The sequence below is a fragment of the Tachysurus fulvidraco genome, chromosome 9 (assembly GCF_022655615.1).
Source record: "Tachysurus fulvidraco isolate hzauxx_2018 chromosome 9, HZAU_PFXX_2.0, whole genome shotgun sequence".
Taxonomy (NCBI): Eukaryota; Metazoa; Chordata; class Actinopteri; order Siluriformes; family Bagridae; genus Tachysurus; species Tachysurus fulvidraco.
This window is the reverse complement of record NC_062526.1, coordinates 5,578,388-5,606,121: the sequence shown is the minus strand read 5'-3', so window position 1 is coordinate 5,606,121 and position 27,734 is coordinate 5,578,388. Positions and strand designations below refer to the sequence as shown.

Genomic DNA, 27,734 nt, shown 5'->3' with positions numbered 1-27,734 from the left:
TAAAACAAACCTGGTTTATTACAGAATTAACATAGCTGAGAGTTCAGAGCATGGAGTAAAATAGCAGGTAATGAGAAATGAAAGCTAATAAGGGCCTGTTTGTGTGATGAAAGGGGTATCATTACTCTTCAGATCAGAGCGAACGTGACAGTCCTGTTCATTTATAATGTAACAGGATAAGTATGGGATAAATCATCAGGACACGGGACATGGAACCACTTTATACTGCTGGAAATTTTTTGAAGTTTAAAGGTTTGCTAGTCAAATGTGGGGATGTGAAACACCACAATAAGACCAAACATAACCAACTGGTTCGACTGGTTGAGACACAAACTGATCTCTAATAGATCTCTAAGGATCCAATGGTAACTCCCAATTTTTGCGTAGATGCCTATATGGATCTTAGTATACAGTACAAGGAATTTTATGTTACAAGATCTTAAATACCTCACGGATGAATATATTATATTATATATATTAATTCATGATGTACTTAAGATCCGTGTATTAAGAATAATATTATGCAGACCACTCAAGAACGTCCACGTCGTAGACAACATGAAGAATCAGTTCTTATTACAGTAGTTTTTGCTTTTACTTTCACTGCAAACCAAAGATGTATAGATGTGTATAGATTTAAAAAATAAAATAAAATAAAAAGACAAAAAGGTCTTTTCATTTCAAAATGTTTCATTGTCTTGATAAAATCCAAGGGTGCCAGTAGTTCTGGCTGTGTCTGTATATATTTTATACATATAATATTGTGCAATATTCGTAAAGCACAGAATAAAAAAATGAATAGACTCAATACGTTAAAAAAAAGGAGCTGAGATAATCAATAAGGTGCTACACAGATAGCAAGAGAGAAAATCTAGCAGACGTTTTGATAATATTAAATTCTTGATTTTTCTAACAAACACGGATTGACCTGCAGGGTTAGAAAACACGAACGCTTGTGTGAATATAAGTGTTAAAGCAAACCTCACAAGGAAGGACATCGTGTTTGAATTATGTCTTTTTTTAATTCTATATAAGAGATATTTTACACGACCGGGCATGCGGGCTATAATAAAAAAGCAAAAAAAAAAAAAAAAAGAAACGATATACAAATACAATATAAAGGATTGTGTAGCGAAATACTTGCTCTAAAAATAATGACTTTTTTTTATGTACAAAAATGTACAAAAATATCAAAGATTCAACTTTACGCCTGAATCGACAGAGAAAAATGAACATCATCATCATCATATTTTCTGTTTGCAACCCTCCAGGTCAGGATAATATTCAGATATGAGGTATAAATCTGTGACACACCCAAAAGTGTGACTATTTAAGGCTAAAAAAATGGTTCCACACTGAAGAAAAGATCAAATTTAGACCATACTGTCCTTGAAATGTGAATGTGGTGATACACAGAAGTCCGTTTAGCAGCAGCAGCAGCATTTCTGATATTTCTGCATAGCTGTACTGAACTGATCTTTCATACAGCACTGAAAACTCTGACTAGAGAATATTCTGCATCTTTTATTTCGTTAAGACGCCAGTCAGGCTTACGACTCGGTCTGTTCCCGTCTGTCCGTCCGGATCCTGTTTTTTTTTTGCTCGGACGCACGGATGAGGCGTATGTACAGAAACGTGCAGGATTCTCTGAAGGACTGTGCGTCATGTGTGATGAAGCTCAGCCGGTGGTCAGGTCTGTGTGTGTAGGTGGCTCCAGCGTCTCTGCGATCTCAGACAGCTCGTCCAGCAACTCGGTGAACGATGGCCTCCGGAACGCCTCGATCTGAAGCAGTAATATGACAGATATGTGATGTGAACGTGTGAAGTCTACAGTACCACTACTGAGAATAACAACTGCATCTGAGATGTCTCTGTGATGACTTTGAGATAAAGGCTGTTCTAGCTGTTCTAAACTTTTTTTAATGTTTGTTGGAAGTAAAACGTCTTGATGTCTTTGTAAGAGCAACACTGTGTACATTTTATATTTCCTATTCATATTTTTTATATGAATATACAGTGTACTGTATATATTGGACAGAATATGTCACTGTGTCAAATTATGTTCATAAAAAGAAAAATAAATATAAGTCTTTGTCTTATGAACAACTCTTCCAGAATTTCATAGATATTTTGTCGTTCTTGTGGCTGAAAATGTTTGATATCGATGTAATTTGCTTTTTTAATATTTGTGTTACTTAGCATTTTTGCTGAAAACTATTTAAATTCGCAAAAGTACAAGTAGGTGATTTCATACGTGTACGAGAACTCCTACAAGTGAAGACATATTTGTAATGACATTAATGTAAGAGATTGAAAGCATCGCTGTGAGGATGTGACACAAATCTGCGGAATTATTCATTTTCAAAATTGTTTTGAAAATTTGTACATGGCAATATCACGTTGTTTTCTTGATTATGTGTAGAAATTTCCAGTTAATCCTCCAGTATCGCTTCATAAATCATTCCTGCTATACTTATGTCTGTGTTCTGAAAGCCCGGTACGTACCAAACAGCAGTTAGCCGCCAGGTCGAGTACACGCTGTGGACATCCACTAGCCATCTTTTTAAATGCAGAGATGTCTAAGCCGAAGTCCTGACACCCACACACCCACCCACACACACACACACACACACACACACACACACACACACACACACACACACACACACACACACACACACACACACACACACACACACACACACACACACACACACACACACAGTATTAGATGATGATGTACAGAAGATCCTGCAGTGAAGTCAGACCTAAATATTAATCAAAGACTTTCACATAATATAAAAAAATATTTCTGTTAACATTATTTGAACCTTTGATTATAGTTACTGTATATTATTTATTTATTATTTCGATGTATACCTGCGTTCTTGGAAGTATTTCTGGATCTGCTGGGATTCTGGCCAGGATTTCACACAGTACTATCCCAAAGGAGAACACATCAACCTAATTAGAACACAAAAAGTCAAAACAGCCTTAAGAGCAGTAAGACACAAGCCCATTGACTCGTAAAGTGACTTTATTATATTAGCAGTTTGAATGTCTGTCTGTCGGTACCTTGCGGTCGTAAGGTTCTCCTCGCAGCATCTCTGGTGCCATCCAGAAAGCTGACCCGACTAGTGACAGCTTCCTGTCTTTGGCAGGAAGTTCAACTACTTCTCTGGCCAAACCAAAGTCTGTGACCAAAGCCTCTCTGCCTCGGGCAGTCACCCTTATCAGACAGTTCTGCAGGAGGAAAGCATAAAGCATAAGATAAAACAATAGAAGACAAAAAAAAGGGTTTGAAGACAGATGTGCATTGAGGTACAGTGATCCCTCGTTTATTGCGGTTAATGTGGACCGGAATCCTTCGTGATAGGTGAAAATCCGCGAAGTAAGATTGGCCCTAAGTTTGACCTTTTCACTGATGGTCATCATCTTCCTCTTCCTCTTGGGCTCAATAGAGGAATCTTTCGCAGGGGCACGGCACTTAGGAGGCATTGTAAGGGCTTAACGAAAAGTTAATTTCGAACACAATACGCGAGACACAGTTGACAGCGTGAACGAGAGTGGCGAGATACAACAAGGGAAGAAGCTGGGAGAGGATGCGATGATGCGCAGCCAATCAGCTCAGATCTTGTGCTGGGAACCAAATCATGTGCCTTGTCTGAGTGCCCGTGGGTATGTGCAAAGCCTCTGAGAGAGTTTCTCTCTTTCTCTGGCATCCTGGGAAACCGTTTGTATTTTATTTTTTGATGAATATTTTTGAAAAATCAGCGATGCACTGAGGCCGCGAAACTTGAACCGCGAAACTTGAACCGCAAAGTGGCGAGGGATTACTGTATTGTTCAAATCCGTGTCTCAGTTTCCAAGATGTAGAATAAATATCAGAACATTTCTGGGCCATAAATATATAATTACTCTTGTGATGACAAATGTGAAATTAGGAACGTTGTGGAATTGATTATAATATGATGATGGATTTAACCTGGAACTTCATGTAATTCACCAATCAATGATCACATTTTATCCTCACTAATTTCCAGTGTAACACTTGTATTTTGCCAGAAGAGTGCAGTGTAAGCCAACTTCCTGTCTCACTTTCTCATCTACACACAGTTTCAGGTTTCTAATCTAAGGCATTTTAATTGCTGTAGATCAAGAGGTCAAAAAAATCTTTTCGGACATCAGATAGACAAAAGTTTTTAAGGACTAGAACAGTCATGGCCACTTCACACACTGGCACGTCCTATTGATATTTCACATTTGCTCCTAATACGTATACATATGATTTTCATGTGTCTCATACAGTAGGAAGCACATCATCCTTTTATCCTATCTGGTTGGATAATGTGATGATAAGAGAGAGCTGGCTGGTCAGTAGACCAAATCCGGCAGGGAGAAATGTGTACAGATATAATCCACATGATAACGATGCCCTGGAATGCAACAAAATCTTTAATATGAGGTCAGATACCAAGCATGTGGGAAGTAGGACTGTACTAATGAGCATGAATGTGTTGGGTATTTTCGGCAATGTATTTTCAGCATCCTTAGGAACTGTTGTCAGTGTTATGGTGGTCACCGGGGCCCAACCTGTCCATGTGAGGCTAAATTCTGAATACAGAATAGATTTCTGGAGCACTTAACAGATGTTAGACTAGATCATCACTGATAGCTCTAGCAGAACTCCTACACGCTCTCTAAGGCAGCCTGCTTCCATAAAGTCTGCCGTCATCGCTCTCTCAGCTGCATCAATTATTCAGCCTTGACCCTGTATTTCTCCAAAGCGTCTCACTACCTCACTACTCATCACCCCTCTGGTTTATCCTCTATGTTCTTCAGCTCCCCGAGAGCATGTTAACAGCCTCGATCTAAGCCATGGTTCTTGCATGCTTTATTAAAGAGCTGTCTAGACACATGACTCACTTGAGATTTCTGAGTCAAGATCAGTAGTGACACTTATTTTTACAAGCATCATATGAAAAAAGCACAAAAACTCTGACTCTAATAGCGTGGCAAAGATGATTACATGAATCAGGGGGAAACTCTGGTCCTGACTGAGGTAGGTTAAACAGGGGCAAATGGGATTTTTGGGGCAACAGGTGCTGGAAAAACAGGCCAGACATGGAGTGCAGCATCTGGTTTGCATTAGTGTATTCAGATTGTCCAGATTGCCTCTGATTATGCGAGTACCTTGGGAATCTGGCCTATAGCCTCTCAAGTGCTAAATTTAGTGTGAGACCTTGCCAAAGATTTATGTACTGTTCAGCAATATCAAGTACAAAATGGTGGAGTGGGAAAAAGAAACAGAGGGAGTTGATTAACAAGTCACCAGAATGCTAAGACACAAAGCATCACATGGACCAAACAAAGATGCTGGAGGTTTTAGACAAACGGAACGGAAGCTTTTGCTTAACTAATTTTTGTATGTGTTATGGTTGAAAGTGAGAAAAACAGGCATGGACATTCAGCAGAAGGATCTGATGAACACATTCTGTACACATGTAACTACATATATTATTCAGAAAGAACAGATATTGTGCCTGAAATTGATACAGATATGAATAGGAGATGCTTTTGGCTTTGTTCACAGGGCAACAGTTGTTTTACTGCATGTTTATGTTAATGCATTAACACCATTCATAATCACATCCTTAGTAACTGCCTGGGCAGGGTTCAGGTGACTTAAGTTAGACTGCTAGATTTAGACTTCTGGTTTAGTCCACGGCATCTTTGGCTATGCAGATTTACATACAGATACGAATATTTAGAGCAGGAAAGGAACAGATGCAGCTTTTCAGCTTTTTGTTACACCCCTACATGCTATAGTACGTTAAAAATGCCCTAAACAAACACAAGCTATGTGCAATTCATACGCACTATAGTCAGTAAAGTGACACTGAGATTTGACTGGATTTGTTAGACATTAAGCAAATGTCTAAAATCAGAGTGCAGAGAGAATTACAGAAATACGTAACAGCTTTCTTTTTGCTCCAAAAGCGCCGCTGGAAACATGGGCTAATGGGAGCTCTGGGGAGGAAAATGCTGATGAATGGATTTCACTCTGAGCTCAACATCTGCTCTGCATTATAGTCGGCAGCATGACTGTATTTTACTCTTTCCAGATGCAGTGGCCTCTGATTATGTGAGGACTCGGGGAATCATCCAGCCTTTAATTCAGAAATCGGAAATTGAGGAAGAGTGAGTTTGACTTTAAAGTGGAAAAAAATCTGTCAGATTTTAGTGTACACTTTTTTAATGTTAGCTGCATGAAATATGTTTTGGGTAAACCAGGAAAACTACAGAACCCAGGGGCAATTATTTAATTTCTCCCTTTGGTTGATCCATTGTTGGACATGAATGACTTCTGAGTGACCTAAACTTTACCACAGACTTTTGGCCTGTTTTTTTTTTAATCATGCAAATGATATTTCAAACCAAAACTTTTTTATTTTATTTGCTTTTTATTGAATGTTATAATTTTTATCCAGTGCATTTCTCTAGTCCCTTATAGCAACTCGTGGACCCTGATATCGGCCGACACTCGCTTGTATTCTCCAATAGCAACATAACTCTCAGCTATTCGGACGATAATTGTAGACATTTCAGTAAGTTTGGTGGTATAATATTTGTTAAAATCGTGTTTAGTAAAAACCATGTTCATAGGACTACACAAGGCATCCATAAGCCTGTTATGTCACCTAGAGAAAATATTTATTCCAGATGATTTCTTTGTGATGTGAAGCTGTCTGGATTTCCTGACCAATCAGAAAAGAGAGTTCAACAGCACTGTTATATTGTAACACTAACTTAGATTGTTACACCTGACTTTGTAGTCCTGTGCATGTCTTGTACATGTCTACTACCGCACAACAAACATATTGAACAACAAATGTTTACACAGTGTCACTGCACATGTCTCATTAATGACTGTTCACCACACGGCATATGCTCGTCACACGTGTCTAACACACACAGTCTATAGAACTTGGAGAGTTGTGTAGTTGTGTACTGATTTTGGATTATTTGTGTTTTTGTAAGTAAGTCTTAGCCTTTAAAGTTACTGTTGTATTGTGAGCCAAATTTCTCCTTGTAGAATTAGAAAGTACTCTATTCTACTCTATTCTACTCCACACTATTCCATACTACGCTATTCAACTCTGTCTAGTCTATTCTACTCCGCTCTATTCTATTGTCTTCTATTCTACTGTTTTCTACTCTATACTACTCCACACTATTCTATTCTGTTCAATTCTATTCACCTGACCGCTGCTCAATTCTACACTATTCTAATCTACACTCCAACTCTATTCTCTACTTTATTTTACTGTCCTCTTCTTTACTCAATACTATTCTATGCTACTGTCCTCTGTTCTGTTTTACTCTATTCGACTCTACTGTCCTCTACTCCATACTATTCTATTCTCTTGTTTTTTTACTCTATTCTACTCCACACTACTCCATCCTACACTATTCATCTCTACTGTTCCCTACTCTATTCTACTCCACATTATTCTATTCTACACTATTCAACTGTCCTCTGTTCAATTCTATTCACCTGACCACTGCTCAATTCTACACTATTCTAATCTACACTTTTCAACTCTATTTTACTGACCTCTACTTTTCTCTACTGTCCTCTACTCTATACTATTCTATTCTCTTGTTTTCTACTCTATTCTACTCCACACTACTCCATTCTACACTATTCACCTCTAAAGTATTCTACTGTACCTACTCTACTCTATTCTAAACTATTCTACTCTATACTATTCATCTCTACTGTTCCCTACTCTATTCTACTCTACTGCTCTCGGTTTTACTTCATTCTGTTCTATTCTAATCTGTTCTGTTCTTCTCTACTTTACTCTCCTCATTTTTCTCTGCTCTATTCTACTGTACTCTTACTTTCTTCTTCTTCACTTCACTTTACTCTGCTCTGTTCTATTCTAATCTATTTGAATCTGCTCTGCTTTACATTAGTTTTGCCAAACGTGACTACAAAAATCCAACAGTAAAGAGCGTTCCATAAAAAGATGCTCTGCAGTGTCTTTTTGGTGAATTTTTGATGAAAACATTATCAAACGAAAGCTCCATGTATAACCCTGAGACACAGAGAAGTTTAAAATATGGACAAGAATCACAGAGCAACATGCATTTTCTCTCTGGCCCAAAAACAAAGTTTCATATTTCTACCCTTTTTTTTAATGAAAATCTTTGGCAATGCTTTGACACTCTAATGACAGAGTTTGGTTTATTTTTTACTGACCTTTGCATAAAGTGAAGTTCATTTTGCTATTTGGATTTTAATGAAAACCTTTTACAGTGCCACTGTGACAGTAATGACAGAGTTGTGCATTTTTTCACTAAACCTAAATAAGCGTGAGTTGAGTTTGGATGTTTTGATGACTGACGAGCCAAACGTGTACTGAGCTTAAGTGAAGCCGGTTAAAGTAAAGCATAGTAACACAAGCTTACTGTATGTGTGTCGGTTTGTTTTTTTAGCTTATTATGGTCGGTTCATCATTAGCGATAATTTGAAAACTTCAGCAGTTTCTGTCAATTCCCTTAGAAGCTCTTGGTTTCTTAATTCCACCCAACTACAAACTGTTGTAGAAAGGACATTTATTTACATTTACATTATTTCCTGTCCAGTGTCACCCAAAATAAGGAGGAGGTTCACTACTGTGTCTGATATCTTTCAAGGTTTCTTCCTCATATCAAATCAGGGAGTTTATCCTCACCATCGTCACCTCCGGCTTGCACATTAGGGATAGATTATAGAGATAAATACTTTTTATTCTGTTTCTACACTTTGCTTTTAAGTATTCTATTAACTTAGGGTTATGAATGACTGGAGTAGTCTTTATGACGAATGATATCATTTACGTATATATAATGATTTTTGAGAACATTAGCATGACAGAAAGGAAGAGCACGCGAAGTAAGATGAAGAAGACAGAACTTACTTGGGAAAATTACTGCTCTATCGTGTATTTTAAGTCATACATAAACTTGTTATAGTAATATTATATAAATCGGTTATAAATAAACATTATATTTTATACTGACTAAAATTATTATATTGCAAATGCCTATTGGTGATTATTCTCCTATAACAAGACTATTCCTGACTTATGTAGGTTTATGGCAGTTGTTATATACGCTTATGTACTGTAGGTGTCATGTAGCTGTATGAAAATTGCCCTAGGATGAAGTGCGTTCAAAAACTTTAGTGGTATTTTGTCTGAAATATACTAAACTCGCAGATTATTTGAGTTAGTTAGACTTTACCGTTATAGTTTCCCAGCTACTTGTTCAGCTTTTATGACACTGCTGTTAAAAATGTTGGAAATATTAAGATCAGTTACTCCAAAATTCAGCCACAACTATCAAGTATCTTTCAAGTATCAAGTAAGCAGTTAGAGGCAGATAGAGGCAAGGACAAGTGTAAACTAATCTAAATTGGAGACTAAAAAATAAAAAATAAAATATATATATTATTTAATTAAAAATATATTTTATAAATAAATTATTTAATTTTATTTTTAATTCTTAGTGATGCCAAGGCAAACTCTTCTACAAGCTGGCACAAGTTCATGCAACTGCACAGTGCAGTGTGTGAAAGGCACCTATTCATTGTGGTAGCCGGCGTGTCGGAGAGTCGTGTGTATGTGAGCTCTGTGCTTAGTTTTGTTCCCCACTGCTCGATTGTTCTTATCTAAAAGGCTGACAAATCTCAACCGAGAGCAGCGTAAACATGAAAAGAGAGGGTGGGGGTGTGAAGCTGGACTGAAATATATACAGAGCAAGCGTTATGCGTTTATCAAATGATGTGGGAACGGCTGTGGTTGTGTGTCTGTGTATGTGTTTGTGTCTGTGTATGTGTGTGTATGTGTATGTGTGTGTATGAGCGTGAGAGAGATCCTGAGAGTAGGAGTTAGTGAATTAGCATAAGAATGGAACGGCCTTGTTGCTTTAGATCTGCTTCTCATCACTAGAGGTTTGGTGAGCACTTGTGGGATTCCTGGCAACTAATGACCCTAACACACACACACACACACACACACACACACACACACACACACACACACACACACACACACACACACACACACACACACACACACACAGAGACAGAAGCTACAATGCTTGTTCTATGGCTTGCCTTGGAGTTGAGATCTCTGTGGTAAATGTTTTTGTAGTGAAGGTAGATCATTCCTCTGGTGATGTCTGAGGCAAGGTCCACTTTCTCCCTCCAGCACAGAGGAACATCTTTCAGAGCTAGTAGTTCCTCCAGACAGCCTCCGCTAACATACTAGAAGCATAAATAGAAGCCGATAAATAATAACGACATTACGCTGCAACAACAATTCTTTAGTAATCATCAAATGTTCAGTGCAAAAAAGCGGTAAAATATAAAATGTGTGTACGTGTGTGTGTGTGGGGGGGGGGGTGGACTTTTATAACCTGTGCTTGTGATAATCTAATTTCCTCTGAGATTAATAAAGCTATCTATCTATCTATCTATCTATCTATCTATCTATCTATCTATCTATCTATCTATCTATCTATCTATCTATCTATCTATCTATCTATCTATCTATAAGAAACTCTGTAAGTCACAGAAAGTGTTGTTTTCTGGACTATTGTTTGCTTTCTGCCTTGTAAACAACCTTGTTTCACCCAAAAAAATTAGCAGTGTTTATTTTCACTAGTCAAAAAAACAACAAATGACACTTTGCGTTCGAGAGAAAAAACCTCAAACCACAACCACAACTACACTAAAAGTTTTAATTACATTGTACTAACTTTACTTATTATTTCCACCACAGTGACGCTAATCGAGAAGCTACTGATCTGAGTCACCTCTTTCCTCTGAAGCATGTGTTGTTTGTGGCTTTCACCCCTTAGCATTGTTAGCATGGCTTTTGATTATCGGGTAAGGTTCGTTCTGTTTGTGTTCAAGCTAATCCGTTTATTATATGTTGCATGTTGGTCTAACAGAGCTACCATAAAATGTGAGCAGATAAACTTATACTAAATCACAGATTACATATCCAACCATGATGAGGATTAATATTAGCATCCTGCGCTATCACTTTTTTACTCTCAGTGCCCAATTAAAATGTGAGAGGGTTGAGTCGGGAATTAAATCCTGCCTAAAACCTGTGCAAAAATCAATTATGTGGATCGGATGATCCTTTGTGGTGACCCTGAACCGGGAGCAGCCGAAGGACGACGACATCATATCCTGTCATTACAGTAGAAGCGAATTAAAATAAAAAAAACACCATCGTGTGGCTTTAAAATACACCTCACTACATCCAATTTAACCTAAAATATACAGTACATAACCTGCTGTGTTGTGTGATAAGAGATAAGCGCTTTAAAAAAACTCTTAAACGTACAAGACAAAATCTATGGTACTGTCAGAGAAAGAGCGCACAAGGTGAGAAAATGAAAACAAGATAAATGAAAAGAGGGAAAACTTGGAGCTCACCTCGAGAATGGGATACAACTTGTCTTCTTTCACACAGATACCAAGATACCTGAAGTAATCACAGAAAAGAGGAAAGAGTCAGGTGTGTCCTGTGTGATCATGGGCTGTAGTACTGATCATAATACACCTGCTACTACAGCTCACAGGAAAGCTGCGGTAACAAAATGACTCAAATGATGTCACGTCATGAAGCAGAATCAACCAATCAGAATCCCAATTCATGTGACTAACACATTATTTTAGTCCACTTCAGTGAAAGTGTTCTAAAGATATTTTAGGGCAATGTTAATAATATGGCAAAATGAAGCATTCATAAGATTTCTATTATAACGTATGGTACAGTTTTCTCACCAGGTTATTCAGGGTAATTATCCTGAACTCCATTTCATAGCGTACACTGCGGCCTAAAGACATGGCCACCAAAACACACACTCTCACACATACTGTACACACACATACACACAAATACACACACACGCACAAACACGCACACACATTTACATTTACTGATCCAAGATACAAAAGTGCTTTGAAGTCTCTATCGATGAACACACACACACACACACACACACACACACACACACACACACACACACACACACACACACACACTCACCAAGCTGCTGATTCTCACTTGTTTCCTAAATAAATTCCTGCCTGTCCTTGTTCACATTCTTAGCCAATGCCCTAACCACTGCCTGTTTACTGTGTTTGGCTGCCAATTTGTATCAGGAATCTGTACCTTGTGTTTATTAAAACTGCTTGACTTGAATTTTGCATCACTTTGTGACAAATAAACACTCTTTAGAAGCATAATGAGAAGAAAAGGTATCTCAGAATGCACAAGTTAAACTAAAGATCTTCAGTCCTGTCAGCCAGGATCAGGTATCTGCCTGGTCAGGTGAAGAATCGCCTGGTCTATTTCCAGTCTTCAACAACCCACAGAACTGATGCTGAGTGGATTTTTTTCACACTCCTCAGTGTGAAGCTGAGATAATGTTGTGTGGAAATCTCTGGAGATCAGCAGTTTCTGAAATCCTCACACCAGCCTGTCTGGCACCAGAAAACCATGGCATGGTCAAGGTCACTGGGTATAATCTTTGCGTGGGTTTATGCATTGTGCTGCTGCCACATGACTGGCTGATGTGATAATGACATGATTGAACAGTTGTACAGTTAAAATGGCTGGAGATATCATCATCATCATCATCATCATCGTCATCATCATCATCATTTATTTATTACAGTAAATAAAGCACAATGAAAAATGTCACACAAATAAAAACGTAATAGACAGACAGACAGACAGACAGACAGACAAACAGACAGACAGACAGACAGACAGACAGACAGACAGACAGACAGACAGACAGACAGACAGACAGATAGATAGATAGATAGATAGATAGATAGATAGATAGATAGATAGATAGATAGATAGATAGATAGATGAAGACACAAAACAAGCAAACAAATAAACAAATGCTTTACCCTTGCATTACTGTAAATAAATATACTGCTGGTGTGTTTCAATGCCCTCTGTTAGTCTCCATTATTAGGACTACTACTAAGTCTTCTTCCCACAAGCTGCTAAAGGAGATATTAAAACTATTATGTTTAGGAATGAAATAATAAAATGCTGAAATTATTGTTCTTGTCTTATTTTCTTGAGCTAGTATCTCAATCTCAAGGCCTTAAAGCAGTATTATCTGTTAATATTAAATGCATTCCAGGCTGATAAATCATGGGCAAAGTACTTCTGGTCCCAGGTAACCGTAGAGCCACAATACAGTTAGATAAGAACAGGACACTTTCAGATTGCTTAGACAAATTAAATGCTCCATGATGTCATGCGACCTCCGACTCGGTAGCGGCAGTGCTAAGCGTCACAGGCTCTGTTTGTTCACATGTATCAGTAACTCAGAGACAATGAAGTCAGAAGGAAAAAAAAACATTATTGTGTCCCTCTATACTGGATAATGATTAAGATAAGGAAAAGAAAATTTAGAGTGTATTGTTATAAAGCAGTCGTGATGAAATCAGGAGAGGTCTCATAGCTTCGGATCGGATCGGCTTGCTTATGAAACATTCAGGGCAGAGTTACCACATTTATAGAAGAACACTTACTGTACCTGACTATGTGGGGGTGAGAAAGTTTCTGTAAAAGGCTGATTTCTCTGACGATGCTGTCCTGATCCACGTCATTTTTATAAATCTTCACCACCATTACCTTGCGCGTGTTGTTGTGCATCACCTAGTAACAGGGGATAGTTCAGTTAATATGTGCAAGTGTTAAATTGTTCTTGTGAGATAGATAGATAGATAGATAGATAGATAGATAGATAGATAGATAGATGGATAGATAGATAGATAGATAGATAGATAGATAGATAGATAGATAGATAGATAGATAGATAGATAGATAGATAGATAGATAGATTAACCAAACAAATAAGCACACCTATATATACTATACCTATAAATAAACAGACAGACAGACAGATAAACCAAACAAACATGCATAGAAACAAATAAAAAAAAATACACAGACAGACTGACGGACAGATAAACAAATAAACCAAAAACATACATACATATAAACAAACAAATACACAAACATTTAATAAATGATTGCAATCAAGATTGCAAGTTACTGGGGTGTAGTTAATATTTCACTGAAATTCTGCTTCATATCAGGCCATTTCTAACCACCCTGTCATTGATTATTTTTCTATTCCAGCACTCCACTATGTATATCATGCTTCACTAATGGTGTTTGCTTTTAGACTGTGCGTTCAGGTCTTCTGCTCAATTTGAATGTAATCTTTCAGAAATTATTCCGAACTTTAAAACGCTAGAACTTTACTTCTGCTTACAAAAAAAAAAAAACATACTGCAATTCAAGGAAGTCTATAGTATATTTTTGATAAAATGTCAAAATATGCTTATCGAATTGTTTTCTAGGGCTGGCCATAAAGCAATAGTAGAAATATTACATTCATTTATTAAACAAGAAAAGAATTTAGCCAAAAAAAAAAAAAAAACGTAAGTGGAAACTATCTGAGAGAAACCACCAAACCCACCAAAAGTCCCAACATCTATACCACACAGCATATCCTTTTCTCACCTTATAGACTTTGGAGAAGAAGCCGCTTCCAATAAGTTCATGACTGAAGTTCTCCCAGAACTCGAGTTTCCTCACGGCTGTGCGCAGCTTCTGCCAACGGTCCACGTGATAGTAAGCGTCTGACGACTCGCTGTACAGCGTCGGACTGCTCGGTTCAGACGTCACGTCCACTTCACACATCCTGTGGATCTGAGCTGTTGTGGACACAGATGTTTTGTTGAAGTCTTTAAACTCCTTTGTACATGATGCAAACACAAGACTAAAAGTACCTGGTTATGTGTGTGCAGGATTTAACCGAATTGAGTTTTTCATCTTATAACACAATTTAACAGAAACCTACAGAAAAATCGATCAATATATTTCCATTCAAAATCATATATATTGCCAGAGATTCCTGTAACTCTCACTTTAGGGACACATATATTACCATTAAACTGTGGTTAATAAAAAAGTGTTGTTTTTTTTTTGCTTATGGTTCTGTCAGTGTTCATCGTTATACCGTTGGAATTTGCAGGATCTGGTTGTGTTTGTACCGTGTTGTAACGGTCGATCGCTTGTGTCAGATTTGTTGCTTGGTGTTGGAAATTTTTTGCATGTGTAGATAGATTCAGGATTTGTATGATTAAGAAAAGGATGTATAATTCCTGTCCTGGCTCACCCCTGGTACTGGGGACAGTGTGGAAGGGGTTACGATATAATATCGTGATCAAGGACAAATTACTTGTACCGAAAGAAAAATATAACACTTCAGGATATGCTGTTATTGTAAATCAATCAACTGGAACACAGCTCTGTATCATATCACCACATCATTGATAATTCACTTCAGGAAATCAGACTTTACAATTTAAGGCAGTCTGTTGTGTATTAAAATAAAATTAAGTAAATGCTAAAATCGATCAAGTGATTGAACAGTGATCTAGTTTGTGATTAGGATTAAAGTCGAAACCTATATGTTCAGCTAATATTTGAGCTTTTACTAAACTACTAAACTTGTCCCTCACTGCTCTGTAACATCCAAATCACTCACTCACTCACTCATTTTCTACCGCTTATCCGAACAGGGAGCCTGTGCCTATCTCAGGCATCAAGGCAGGATACACCCTGGATGGAGTGCCAACCCATCGCAGCGCGCACACACACTCATTCACTCACACACTACGGACAATTTTCCAGAGATGCCAATCAACCTACCATGCATGTCTTTGGACCGGGGAAGAAACCGGAGTACCCGGAGGAAACCCCCGAGGCACAGGGAGAACATGCAAACTCCGCACACACAAAGCTGAGGTGGGAATCGAACCCCGACGCTGGAGGTGTGAGGCAAACGTGCTAACCACTAAGCCACCGTGCCCCCCACATCCAAACCACTTTTACATAATAAAAAAAGACCTGAATATGCAGCAGATTAATAAAACAAACCTTAAGCTTGGTCTGAACAGTTCATCATAAGCGACACACAGACATTTCACTCATGTAGGTGGAAGTGTGGGCAGATGAAAGTGAGCTTACACAAAAGCCTGATTTTGATGTCAGGAGTGCCCAATTAGCTTCATTTTATTTATTTATTTATTTTATTATTACTATTCTTTTTAATCAGAGCTGCGAGGAACAAAGTGCTGGAGGACTGAACTGAGTGAAATTTTGACATGGTATTGAACAGAGCTCAAATGATTCAGCCTCAATTGGCTTTCAATCACTCCAGTCCGAGCAAAAGTCCAAGCTGTTCTGATTTAGATGTTTATTTTATATTTGGCATGATTGCTAACGATAATTTCAAAAGCTAAATCCAGGTAAAAAGTGCTATTAACTCCAGGTAAAAAGTGCTGCTAACACCAGGTAAAAAGTGCTGCTAACACCAGGTAAATAGTGGAGCTAACTCCAGGTAAATAGTGGCGCTAACACCAGCTAAATAGTGGAGCTAACTCCATGTAAAAAGTGGAGCTAACACCGGGTAAAAAGTGGAGCTAACTCCAGGTAAAACGTGGAGCTAACTCCAGGTAAAAAGTGGAGCTTACTCCAAGTAAAAAGTGGAGCTAACTCCAGGTAAAAAGTGGAGCTTACTCCAAGTAAAAAGTGGAGCTAACTCCAGGTAAAAAGTGGAGCTAACTCCAGGTAAAAAGTGGAGCTAACTCCAGGTAAAAAGTGGAGCTAACTCCAGGTAAAAAGTGGAGCTAACTCCAAGTAAAGGGTGCTGCTTACTCCAAGTAAAAAGTGGAGCTAACTCCAGGTAAAAAGTGGAGATAACTCCAGGTAAAAAGTGGAGATAACTCCAGGTAAAAAGTGGAGCTAACTCTAGGTAAATAGTGGAGCTTACTCCAAGTAAAAAGTGGAGCTAACTCCAGGTAAAAAGTGGAGATAACTCCAGGTAAAAAGTGGAGCTAACTCCAGGTAAAAAGTAGAGCTAACTCCAGGTAAAAAGTGGAGCTAACTCCAAGTAAAGAGTGCTGCTTACTCCAAGTAAAAAGTGGAGCTAACTCCAGGTAAAAAGTGGAGCTAACTCCAGGTAAAAAGTGGAGCTAACTCCAGGTAAAAAGTGGAGCTAACTCCAGGTAAAAAGTGGAGATAACTCCAGGTAAAAAGTGGAGCTAACTCTAGGTAAATAGTGCTGCCAACAGATTTTGCTGTTAGCTTATAAAAACAACAGCACAAAAGCTTATTTTTTCACGTACAATTGTCTTGCAACGTTCAACATGAGAAATCCGATATAGAGGTTTGGAAGTAATTGCCGCAAACTTTGAACTCCAAGCAGGTATTATAAGTTACAGTAGATCAGCTTTAGAAGCAGATCATCATCCAGTGTACTCACTTAGACTAGACTAAAGGACTAATGCACTGCTGCATCAATGTCTTTGGGTGGAGATGAAGCAAGGCTTGATTTTAGCAGGTCGACAAAGTCATTTAGAAATTTAAATCAAAGTGAAAAGAAAGCGTGTTGAAAGAAGATTAATCTCACACTAATGACTCTGGAGTTTTTGGATGCCAGGGAAGATCGGGTTATTATAAAAGTTAATATGCATCATTTTCAGTGTGGCTTTAATAATTAGCAATAATTAACAAGAGTCCAAGTGGCACCATGGTTGCCAAGTCTAAAGATCACAATGGTCAATAAAAGTACAAAATTTGCCAAGTTTACAAATGTAGCAAGTCAGATGTCACCAAGCATATATAACGAATCCGTCCTTTAAAACACTTTCTTCTTACTTCTGCACGACTTTCTGCCTAAGCTCTCCCACACCACCACACTGCTGGACTCCTCCACTGACTTCTGGGAGATTCAAAACACTGACGCTTGCCTACAAAGACAAAAATGGAACAGGTCCCTCTGACCACTGCTCGACTGGTCCCATCTCTCAGGGTAAGATGTAGATACACAGCACGATTCTTCTCTGTTCTGGCGCCGAGGTGGTGGAACAAACTTCCGCTAGATGTCCGAACACCTGAGTCTTCAAACGATGGGTGAAGACCTACTTCTTCCTGAGACACCACACTAGCACTTACTTTCCCTGTTTGTTTTATGTGTGTATTAATACCTGAAACTTTTAGGTTTATGGTGTCCTAAGTCTGTAACCTAGTGAAACGGTGTTAATGTATTCATAGACTTAAGACAGACATAAACAGACTTAAAAGCACTTTTGTATGTCACTCTGGATAAGATGTCTATCAAATACTGTAAATGATCACTTATTTTTTATGTTGTTTCCACTAAAGGAAAAATAGTGTAAAGTAGACTTTTGGTAACAAGCGTTAAATCCACTCACTCCATATGGTCCCACAGCATGTTTCTTTGAGCATGTGGACAATCTTCCCACTACAATTAAGCATGCTCAATGTTACACACATTGCTAGCCAGGATAATGCTTGAGTTCAAACATGTGTTTATCCTGCAGGTGATATGATTCCACATGGTTGGAGACATTAGCATCAGAGGGAACAGTACAGTGAGACGCTAACAGCTGCTACATACAGTACACACTGTCACTCTCACACAAGAGAACTGATATTATTGTTTTAGACAAATTATCGAGTGCCATTCATCATGACAGTAGGTTGCACACACACACACACACACACACACACACACACACACACACACACACACACACACACACACACACACACACACACACAATCACAGCTGCACAGGATCTCTGTAGACAACTCACTCACACACACTCAGAAACAGACACACACACAAACACACATACTCATTCTCAATCTGGCTGCCTCTGTCTCTCTCGGTTTTCTTTCTACTTGTCTCTTTCTCTTTTCTTTTATTTCTCTCACTCTCTCCACCTCTGTCTACCCCATTCCTCTTGCTCTTTCTCTTTGTCCATCTCTCTCTCTCTGCTCTCTATTCATCTATCTCAGTATCTGTGTTTCTCTCACTGTCTCTTTTGCTTCTTTCTCTCTCTCTCTCTCTCTCTCTCTCTCTCTCTCTCTCTCTCTCTCTCTCTCACACACACACACACACACACACACAAACACACACACACACGCACACACACACACACACACACACACACTCTCTCTCTCTCTTTTCCCAGCCACAAACCCACCCACAGACCCACATGGCAGAAGTGTTAGAAAAAACAAAGCGCAGCTAATAATAAGCTAATAAACAGACAAGGCGTCCCTTGTTCTCTGCTGCACTAATGTTTTCTGTACAGTATTTTCTCTGTCTATATACCGGATGATGAGTTTTGTGTGCATGGGCACATTATTATCCCAACGCCATGCAAGATCTAACACCTTTTCAGAAAGGACACGTAAATACAACTACCAAGACAAGACAAGTTATTACATTAAGACATGACGTTACCGTCATCCGTCCGCAAAGACGTTATACAGCATTATGTTTTACAATTGGTTTTTAACTCGGTCCTGATCCTTCACCCTTCTACAGGGCAAGGGCAAAGACTTTACAACACCCAGAATTTGCACACAAGTGAGTAAAATTCCTGCACAGTGAGTCATTAGCTTCTGCTCTGAAACCACAGTTTACTAACTAAATATCGACTTCTTCATGAAGGGTTGCTGATATGATGATCTGTAGATGTGTGATAGCTACAAGCTTGTTCTTTTGTACAGATAAACGTCCCTCATTGTGAAGTGTGATAGATGGTGTGAGAACGGGTGGGACTGTGTTGTCTGGATTTATGCAGTCTCTCAGGAAATTCAGTTGAATTAAGACATTTTATTTCTACAGTGTTTTTAACTGTGGACGCTGTGGCACAGCAACTTTCCAGAAATATAAAAGATAAAAGTACAGAATATAAATGATAAAATTTTAAATAGAAATGTATATTTATCCCTAATGAGAGAGCTTGTGGTAATGGTGGCACGGAAAATCTCCCTGAGATGATACGAGGAAGAAAGCCTGAGAGAAACCAGGCTGTAAAAGGGAACTCCTCCTCAACTGTGTAAAACCAGGCAAAAGAATCAAGACAAGAGGGTCAAAAACAAGAAAAGGAAAAGCTAAAGGCTGTCAATCAGTAAACAAGTCAAAATTGAGATATAAAGGCTCAACGAAGATAAAATAAAAGACACCACAAATTATCATGTGTAATTGGTGCTACAGTATTGTGAATGTTTTTGGAAGGAGTTTCCAGGGTCAGTACTTAATATTCAGAGGAAAACTCAGTGGTGTAGTCTAGTTTTTTGTAGTGAGTATACTGTGATCCCCCCCCAGCCTCATATGCAACCATCCTAGAGCGACACCCCATAGGCACCACCACAATCACTAATGCATAAAATATGCATCTACATGTAATTGAGAGCATTATTAAAGACTGCTTATGTGTTATCAACATTCCAATTTATTGTAAGCAACAAAAGACAGTCAGCTGATAAAACCTGTGCTCCAGGTCCCATATTCATATAACATTTAAGGCTAAATGTAATCTAAATGTAAATTATTAACTTGAATAGATAGTAAAAAAGAGGGAATGGATGTTTAGAACAGGTCAAATGTATGGTGTGATGTTCTTTAATTACAAACATGCTGAATTTGTTCTTGTATAATACTTAAGGACATGCTATTCATCTCATGGCAGGCCTCGTCAGTCCACCTCGTTTGTTTGTGATCATTTCATTTCTACACTGGGTGCAAAATAACATCGTCACTGAGGGACAACTGAAGAAAGAAACGAGTGAACAGATGACAGCAGACATGCAGACTGAGTCCAGTCATGTAAAAGTGTGGAGTCATGAGAAAGATGTGCCGATTTCACAGGTACCCGAGAGGCAGTAAAGCATCTGTACACAACACGGACATTCCAGTAACTTGTGCTATGAGAAGACAGAAACGACTGCGTCAGCGATGACGGCGTCGTTTCTCCTCCAGCTCAAGCGACATACTGTATGTTTCTCCTAAAGACACGTATTAGCTTGAAATAATTGCTTACACATTACATGTGTATGAAAATCTCACAAACTGCAAATCTTCATTAATTAATAACGTTTTGCTCTTTGTCGTTTTAGCGATTTAGCTGATTGTGCTTCAACTGTATATTATATGAACTTCCATGTAGGATGATTTAAGGGGATTTTATTGATTGTTTTATAGCAATACTAATAACTTTACATACCACTTATTTATATTATCTTTTTTCTTTTAGTCTTTGTTCTTTTGTTTATTTACTCTTGCAATAATACGAGATAATACAAGACAATTTACAAATTCTAAAATAAAAAAAACTAATACATAATATGTGAAAGAGAAGATGGCATGCATTGGAATAAACATCTAATAGGAGTCTATACTAATATATATATATATAATATAGTATAAAAAAAATATAAAAATATAAAATATATATATTATACTATACTGCCAGTATATCACTACATGAATAATCCTAGTTATATTGATCACTTAACTACACTTGTTACTTTAAATTAAATAAAAAAATAGCACTTGATGCAAAAAATTGTTTGTAAATTAAGTGGGAAGACATTTGTATTCTTTTCTATTTTACATGGATAAAAACCTTTATTTTATATACATTAAAGCACAATGAAATTCTTTCATCAGATATCCCAACCTTGATAGTTGGGGTAACGCATGGTCAGCCATTATACAGTACAGTGACCCTGTAGCAGACAGGGTTAAGGGCCTTGCTCAAGGGCCCAACAGTGGCAGCTTGGCAGTGCTGTGGCTTGAACACTGATCCTCTGATCAACAACCCAGAGCCTTAATAATAATATTTTTGTTCTGCTTATTTGTATCATTTAATTCTTTTATTTTGGGGGAATTTATATTGGGAAAACTGTTTCTAAGGATTGAATGAATGAATGAATGAATGAATGAATGAATGAATAATAACCTGAGAGCTTACAGAGTTCATTTACAGTTAGAGATCAGCTTGTGTGACATGGTTTGGTCCACACATGTTTGAGAAAGCTTTGGCAGAGGATTCAGTTCTCTCCCCCTCACATTCTCTCCCACTTCAGCTCTACACAAAAGGGCAACAGTAGGGAACATGACATTCCCACCAACTGTCGCAATCTCTCTGTTTTTCAGGGTATGTTTACATCCATCAGATGCTCCTAGACCAGGGCTTCAACTGAAAACCATGTGCATTTTCTCATGACATGATCTCATGATTTTTAACTACAGAGACATAACTTTTGGGTTAAATATGAACAGACAAGGTAAAGAGGTACTACAGTCAAAAAAATCTGAGTGTGCCATGTCTATAAATATATATATAAAAATATCGTTGACACCTGACCATCACACCAATATGTGATTCTTCCACAAACCGTTACCACATGGTTAGAAGCAAACAATTGTATATGATGTATTTGTAGAAGTACAATTTCCCTTCACTGGAACTAAGAGGCCCAAATCTGTTCTAGCATGACAATGCCCCTGTGTATAAAGTACAGTCATGAAGACATGGCCTACTCAGGAGAGTGAAGGTTATTGTAACGACAATATAGGGATGTGGTAGTGTAGTTTAGTTGTTAAGGCATTGGATTACCAATCGGAAGAATGTGAGTTCAAATCCCAGGTCCATTTGTGTATATGGATCTGGTTCCTTGTCATTAATTTTCTTCTCATCTTGGGCATGTTCCTTTCTCACACCCACATTCCTGGGATAAGGTCAGATCCTGACCATGATTAAGGGACTTGCTGAAAAGGAATTAGCTAAGCTAGCTATTTGTTCAACAACAAATTCGTTAGCTTAAACCCACTGGCTGTGATATAATATGACACATTTCATGGGATCAGAATTAGCAATCATGGAGGAGAAATCAATAAAATTAAGCTACATATTTCAGTGTGAAAGTATTTAAGACCATTTCCGTTTTATGAACAAATCTCATATCAGGTACCGTTTGCTATCTCTATAACCCGAATTGCAAAAATTCCTGCATCTTCCCCCAACGTCTACTTGATTAACACACTCGCACGTCATGCACTTCCTCAATACGCTCTTATCTGCGGAGAGATTTACAGCAACCAGCTCTTACTTCACCACTCTTTACAACACCCTAAAGCATTTAGCTCATTCTCACAAAGCCTCCTTTTTAAAACTGCCAGTACTGTTACCAACAGCATGAGCAGCCAAAGGTCCTCACTTTGGGCTCAATGGTGTGCTAAATGCATTTGTTCCACTCCTGAGAGTCAGACTGCATCAGTGCAGTTGGAACGAGGCAGAAGGTGGAGAAAGGTCGGCCAATGACGTGCGTTTGCTACATACCTGAATGGTGTTAGACTTACACTTGCTTACGAATGAGAGGTAGAGAAATAGAAACAAGAACCAAAAAAAGTGAAGCGGTAACAGTAGGAACTTTTGAGTCTTCCTCTTACTATCAGAAGTCAAAAAATATCAGTTTTTTTTTAATCCTCTTTGTACACCTTGTGTTGTGCTTCAGTTATTATTCATGATGATGCAATAAACTGAATTCAATTGCTACCATCTTGGAAAGAATGATAAATCTCTTCATCATTAAGAATTACATTAAAAAAAACTGTGTAATGTAGTGGATAGTGTTTTGGACCATGTTTTAAAATGAATACAAGAGCTCAAGCACAGCCTTATCGCATGTTAGCACTGATATTGTAATGTAATGAAAGGTGTATTTGCTAAACCTTGACAAGAATTCAACCGTGACAGAATGAACACGAAATGCTTTAGAGGTCAGAACTCATACAGCGATACAGATATGTGGTCGTATGTGTGTGTGTGTGTGTGTGGTGAGATGTGAGGAAATAGGATGCAGGACAGTATGTTTTCCTGCCTAATGCTAAAGTACAGGGAAAGGTTGTCCAGGATACAGACTGGGAGGTTCTCGCACACCGACGAGTGAAATACTTCTTACTCCATGCAGGAACTTGCCTTCATTAATTAAGAGCTAGAACAAACAAATATACAGATATAGAGAAGGACTGAGAGAAGGAGTGAGAAATGATTGAGAAATGTGAGGGTCACTGCTCACGGTAGGCTACAGGATCACTGTCACTCTCTGAAGGTCGTCATTAGCTTGGTGTTAGTGACGAGAGAAAATTCTCCTGGCTTCTGGACATTAATATCAAAGAGAGTGTTAAAGAATCAGTGCCATCATTTTAATAAATACTTTGATCTTCTCAAATATTTAACAGACTAATTTTAATGATTTTTATTATGACTTTATTGGCTGATTTGTTGTTGTTTTTTTGGGGGTCAAATCTGTCATCACAGAGCAAGAGTCATATTTTTGCATAGTATTTTCTCTCTACTATTGTAAAGAACTATTGTATAGTGAGAGTTGTGATGTCATAAAATGGACCAATCAGGTTCCAGATTGAACCTGATAATAATAATAATAAAAAAAATATATCAGGTATATTGCTATAAAAACATAATATATAACATAATATATAATAATAATCTATATTATTATTATTATATAATATATAATAATATAGTTGCTAATAACTTATAATATAGTTGCATTATATATTGCGGAATGTCCATGAAAGAAGGTAGTTCCTGTTATCTCTTTATCTATAGCAGCAATAAAAAGCCATACTTTCGCTCTCTCCTGAAGTTAATAAGACAGCTCTAACAGTTAATAAACATCTCTTTACCATATCAACAATTTCAGAGTTTTACTTGGTTGTATAATCATGGATATTAAATTATTTGGGTTTATTATTAGGTTTAGGTTATTTGGAATTTCAGACATCCAAATCCATGTAAATGAGCTGTTGCTATAGAAACAGTAATGACCAATCAGTATCAAAAGCTCAACAGCACAACTAAACCAAACTTAGAGATGAATTATATTAATGGTTTAATATGTGCATGACTAGGAAGCACACACAAATAATGAAGGATTATACAGAGACTCGTTATAGTCCTTGTAATGAAGGTGTTTTTCCATCACTTCTGTTTTATATTCTTCACTACAGCGAAATCACCTGCTCCTTTAACCTTCTACTGTAGCTGTGTGTCAATAACTAAATAGTATAAAAAAATCAACAGCAACGTCAACAGACAGTGATGTGCTTTCTGGCCCTTTAAGTGTGATGAACCACACACAGGAAATGATACCTGCAAACCTACTGAGCCAACACTTCTGTGTAACATAAGAAGAAAGCAATGCTGACTGCGTGCTTACCTGCACTATGCAAGAAAGACACCTAGACTATACACACACACACACACACACACACACACACACACACACACACACACACACACACACACACACACACACACACAACATACAGTATCCTAAAAGTATACTAAATAGTATGAACAATGTCCAAAGATATAATATAGTCAATAATATGTTTATTGTAATTGTACTAAAATTCTATTAGTATATTTTTATGCTTTTGTTTAATTTTTTTATGTCATTTTAATTGATTTTACTATATTTCACGACGCAAACCGTCGATAGAGCATTTCTTTGCATGCCGTATGGCGTATGGTTGTGTATTTGTGAAATAAAAAATAGATTTTGACCTTTTTTTTATTTAAAATGTAAATGTAAATATAAACAGATAATATAAAACTACAACATGTTCATATATAATTTTATCTTTTGTCTTGCACTGTTCTAAGCGAAATTAAAAATGTATTTGTATTGTATTTGTAAAAATCAAGATGCTCCCTCTCCTTCATCCTTAACTATTTTTCTATAACAAATGGTTACTATAGAAACCAGTGCATTGATATAAACCATGCTACTGTCCGAACCGCTGTTATAGGAACGTATTCAACACTTTCTGTCCAATCAGAATAGAGAATTTAATAGTGCTGTGGTACAGGGACAAGTTATTATACTTTGATTATCCTGCTATTATGTATACTGTATGTAATATATTAGAGAGTGGTCAAGTCTTTAATGATATTTGGAGAAGTATTGGTTTTAGTATAATGTGTGTTAGAATAGCAGTTAATTTTATTATCACAGTTCAGGTATAAATTACTTACTCCATTTGTTTAATAAGCTATTCACATTCATCTTGAGGCTGGATGTAGAAACGGTCTGTCAGAGCATTACAGTGTAGGACAGCTGATGGAGATCTGATGAAAGAGCGCAGAGGAAAAACAGACACATATGCAACAATGAACACACACACACACCCCGTGTACAAGCAAAGCAACTGTCCACCACACCAAAACACAGAAGAGCACAGTGAAGAAACTGATGGAGGATGAAAGCTGAGCACAGTGTTGAACATGAAGAAGTGACTAACACAAGAACATCAACCTAGTGCTGAAGTTGAAGACTTTTTCTGGGGGACACATTGGGCCTTAAACCTGAACCTAATTAAGGATAGATAGATAGATAGATAGATAGATAGATAGATAGATAGATAGATAGATAGATAGATAGATAGATAGATAGATAGATAGATAGATAGACAGACAAATAGATAGATAGACAGACAGAGACAGACAGACAGACAGACAGATAGATAGACAGACAGACAGACAGACAAATAGATAGATAGACAGACAGAGACAGACAGACAGACAGACAGATAGATAGATAGATAGATAGATAGATAGATAGATAGATAGATAGATAGATAGATAGATAGATAGATAGATAGATAGATACAGACAGACACACAGATAGATTGATAATCCTGTTTATTCATGCTACACTTACTTTAGTGTTAGTCTTACGTCAAACTTCTACTATCACAAATTATTCACAGTTTAAAGAAAAATGATTAATTTTACTGTGTGGCTTTAACCATATTTAGACAGTTGAGTAAGTGTTTAACCGACTTTTGGTTTCGCTTGTGCGCTTTTACTACAAACGAACTGTCGAATTTCACTTATTAAAGTACGACTACATTGTTTTAATCATGTCTAGTTCTGTTTGTTTTGTTTTTTTTTCATTTTATAGTTAAGTTGAATGTTGTGGAACTGACCTTAAAGCCTTTTTAAAACAATTTTATGTCCGTTATAAATGATACTTTTTTTTCAATGCATTTACATTTCCTATAAAAAGAAAAAAAAAAGGATGGCATTCATTTTACCCATCAGTAGTCACTTTTAATGTTGTGGAGTTCTCACGAAAGTCACATTTCTGTTATAAATGACTTTTAAACAGCTAGAAACAGTTTCCACACTTTTAACTGATGTGTTTTCCTCCCTATAACATCGTATCGCATTTCCAAACGATTCAGTCTAATTTGAATTCTGTTTGATTTAAAATTATTCCTGTTCCAAAGCTTTGTTTGTTTTTTAATTCAATGATACCTCATACTTTTAAAAATCATTCTTGTGAAATATCCATGAGGCATCTTAATGTCAGAATTAACCTTTAAGTCATTCCCTGTTCATATGGCAGAGAATGCACTTTTTCAGTATGAACAATTCAGTATAATTGTTCAACTGGACAACCTTTAATTTTGTTTCCTAAGTGATCAAGTGATTTTGGATGGAATGGGTTGAAGAGAGAAAGCATTCACTTACCGTGAAGTGCAGGTTCAGTGTGAAGTGCAGTGTTTAGATGAAAGATGGAGTGTGATTAGAGCAGCATTGCTTCAGCACGACCACAAGTACACATCGACTCTGACTGTCTTTCTTCCTTCCTCTCTCTTTCTCTCGCTCTCTCTCTCACACACACACACACACACACAAA

General features: G+C 37.5%; 1 protein-coding gene across 3 annotated transcripts; it reads right to left on the bottom strand.

The window, feature by feature from the left end:
* zgc:162952 (PKc_LIMK_like_unk domain-containing protein) lies at positions 1-27,708 on the bottom strand. 3 transcript variants are annotated; one of them, XM_027162902.2, is made up of 10 exons: positions 27,566-27,698; positions 26,066-26,158; positions 14,631-14,824; positions 13,636-13,757; positions 11,504-11,552; positions 10,169-10,318; positions 3,076-3,243; positions 2,881-2,964; positions 2,506-2,592; positions 1-1,783 (listed from the first exon to the last, which is right to left on the bottom strand). In XM_027162902.2, the coding sequence occupies exons 2-10, from the start codon at positions 26,094-26,096 to the stop codon at positions 1,679-1,681; spliced, it is 990 nt and encodes a 329-aa protein (XP_027018703.1). In that variant the 5' UTR covers positions 26,097-26,158; positions 27,566-27,698; the 3' UTR covers positions 1-1,678. The 3 variants fall into 3 exon arrangements, with proteins under 3 accessions (XP_027018703.1, XP_027018704.1, XP_047674815.1); XM_027162903.2 differs by lacking the exon at positions 26,066-26,158 and having other exon boundaries at positions 27,566-27,708; XM_047818859.1 differs by lacking the exons at positions 26,066-26,158; positions 27,566-27,698 and adding an exon at positions 16,053-16,508.
* Positions 27,709-27,734: the final 26 nt, after the last annotated feature.

Coding starts and splice junctions, on each gene's coding strand:
- zgc:162952 (XM_027162902.2), bottom strand. CDS start 26,096: ATGAATGTGAATAGCTTATTAAACAAATGGA. Junction 10,319..11,503: donor AGTTGTATCCCATTCTCGAG/GTGAGCTCCAAG, acceptor TTATGCTTCTAG/TATGTTAGCGGAGGCTGTCT. Junction 3,244..10,168: donor ACAGAGATCTCAACTCCAAG/GCAAGCCATAGA, acceptor TTCCTCCTGCAG/AACTGTCTGATAAGGGTGAC.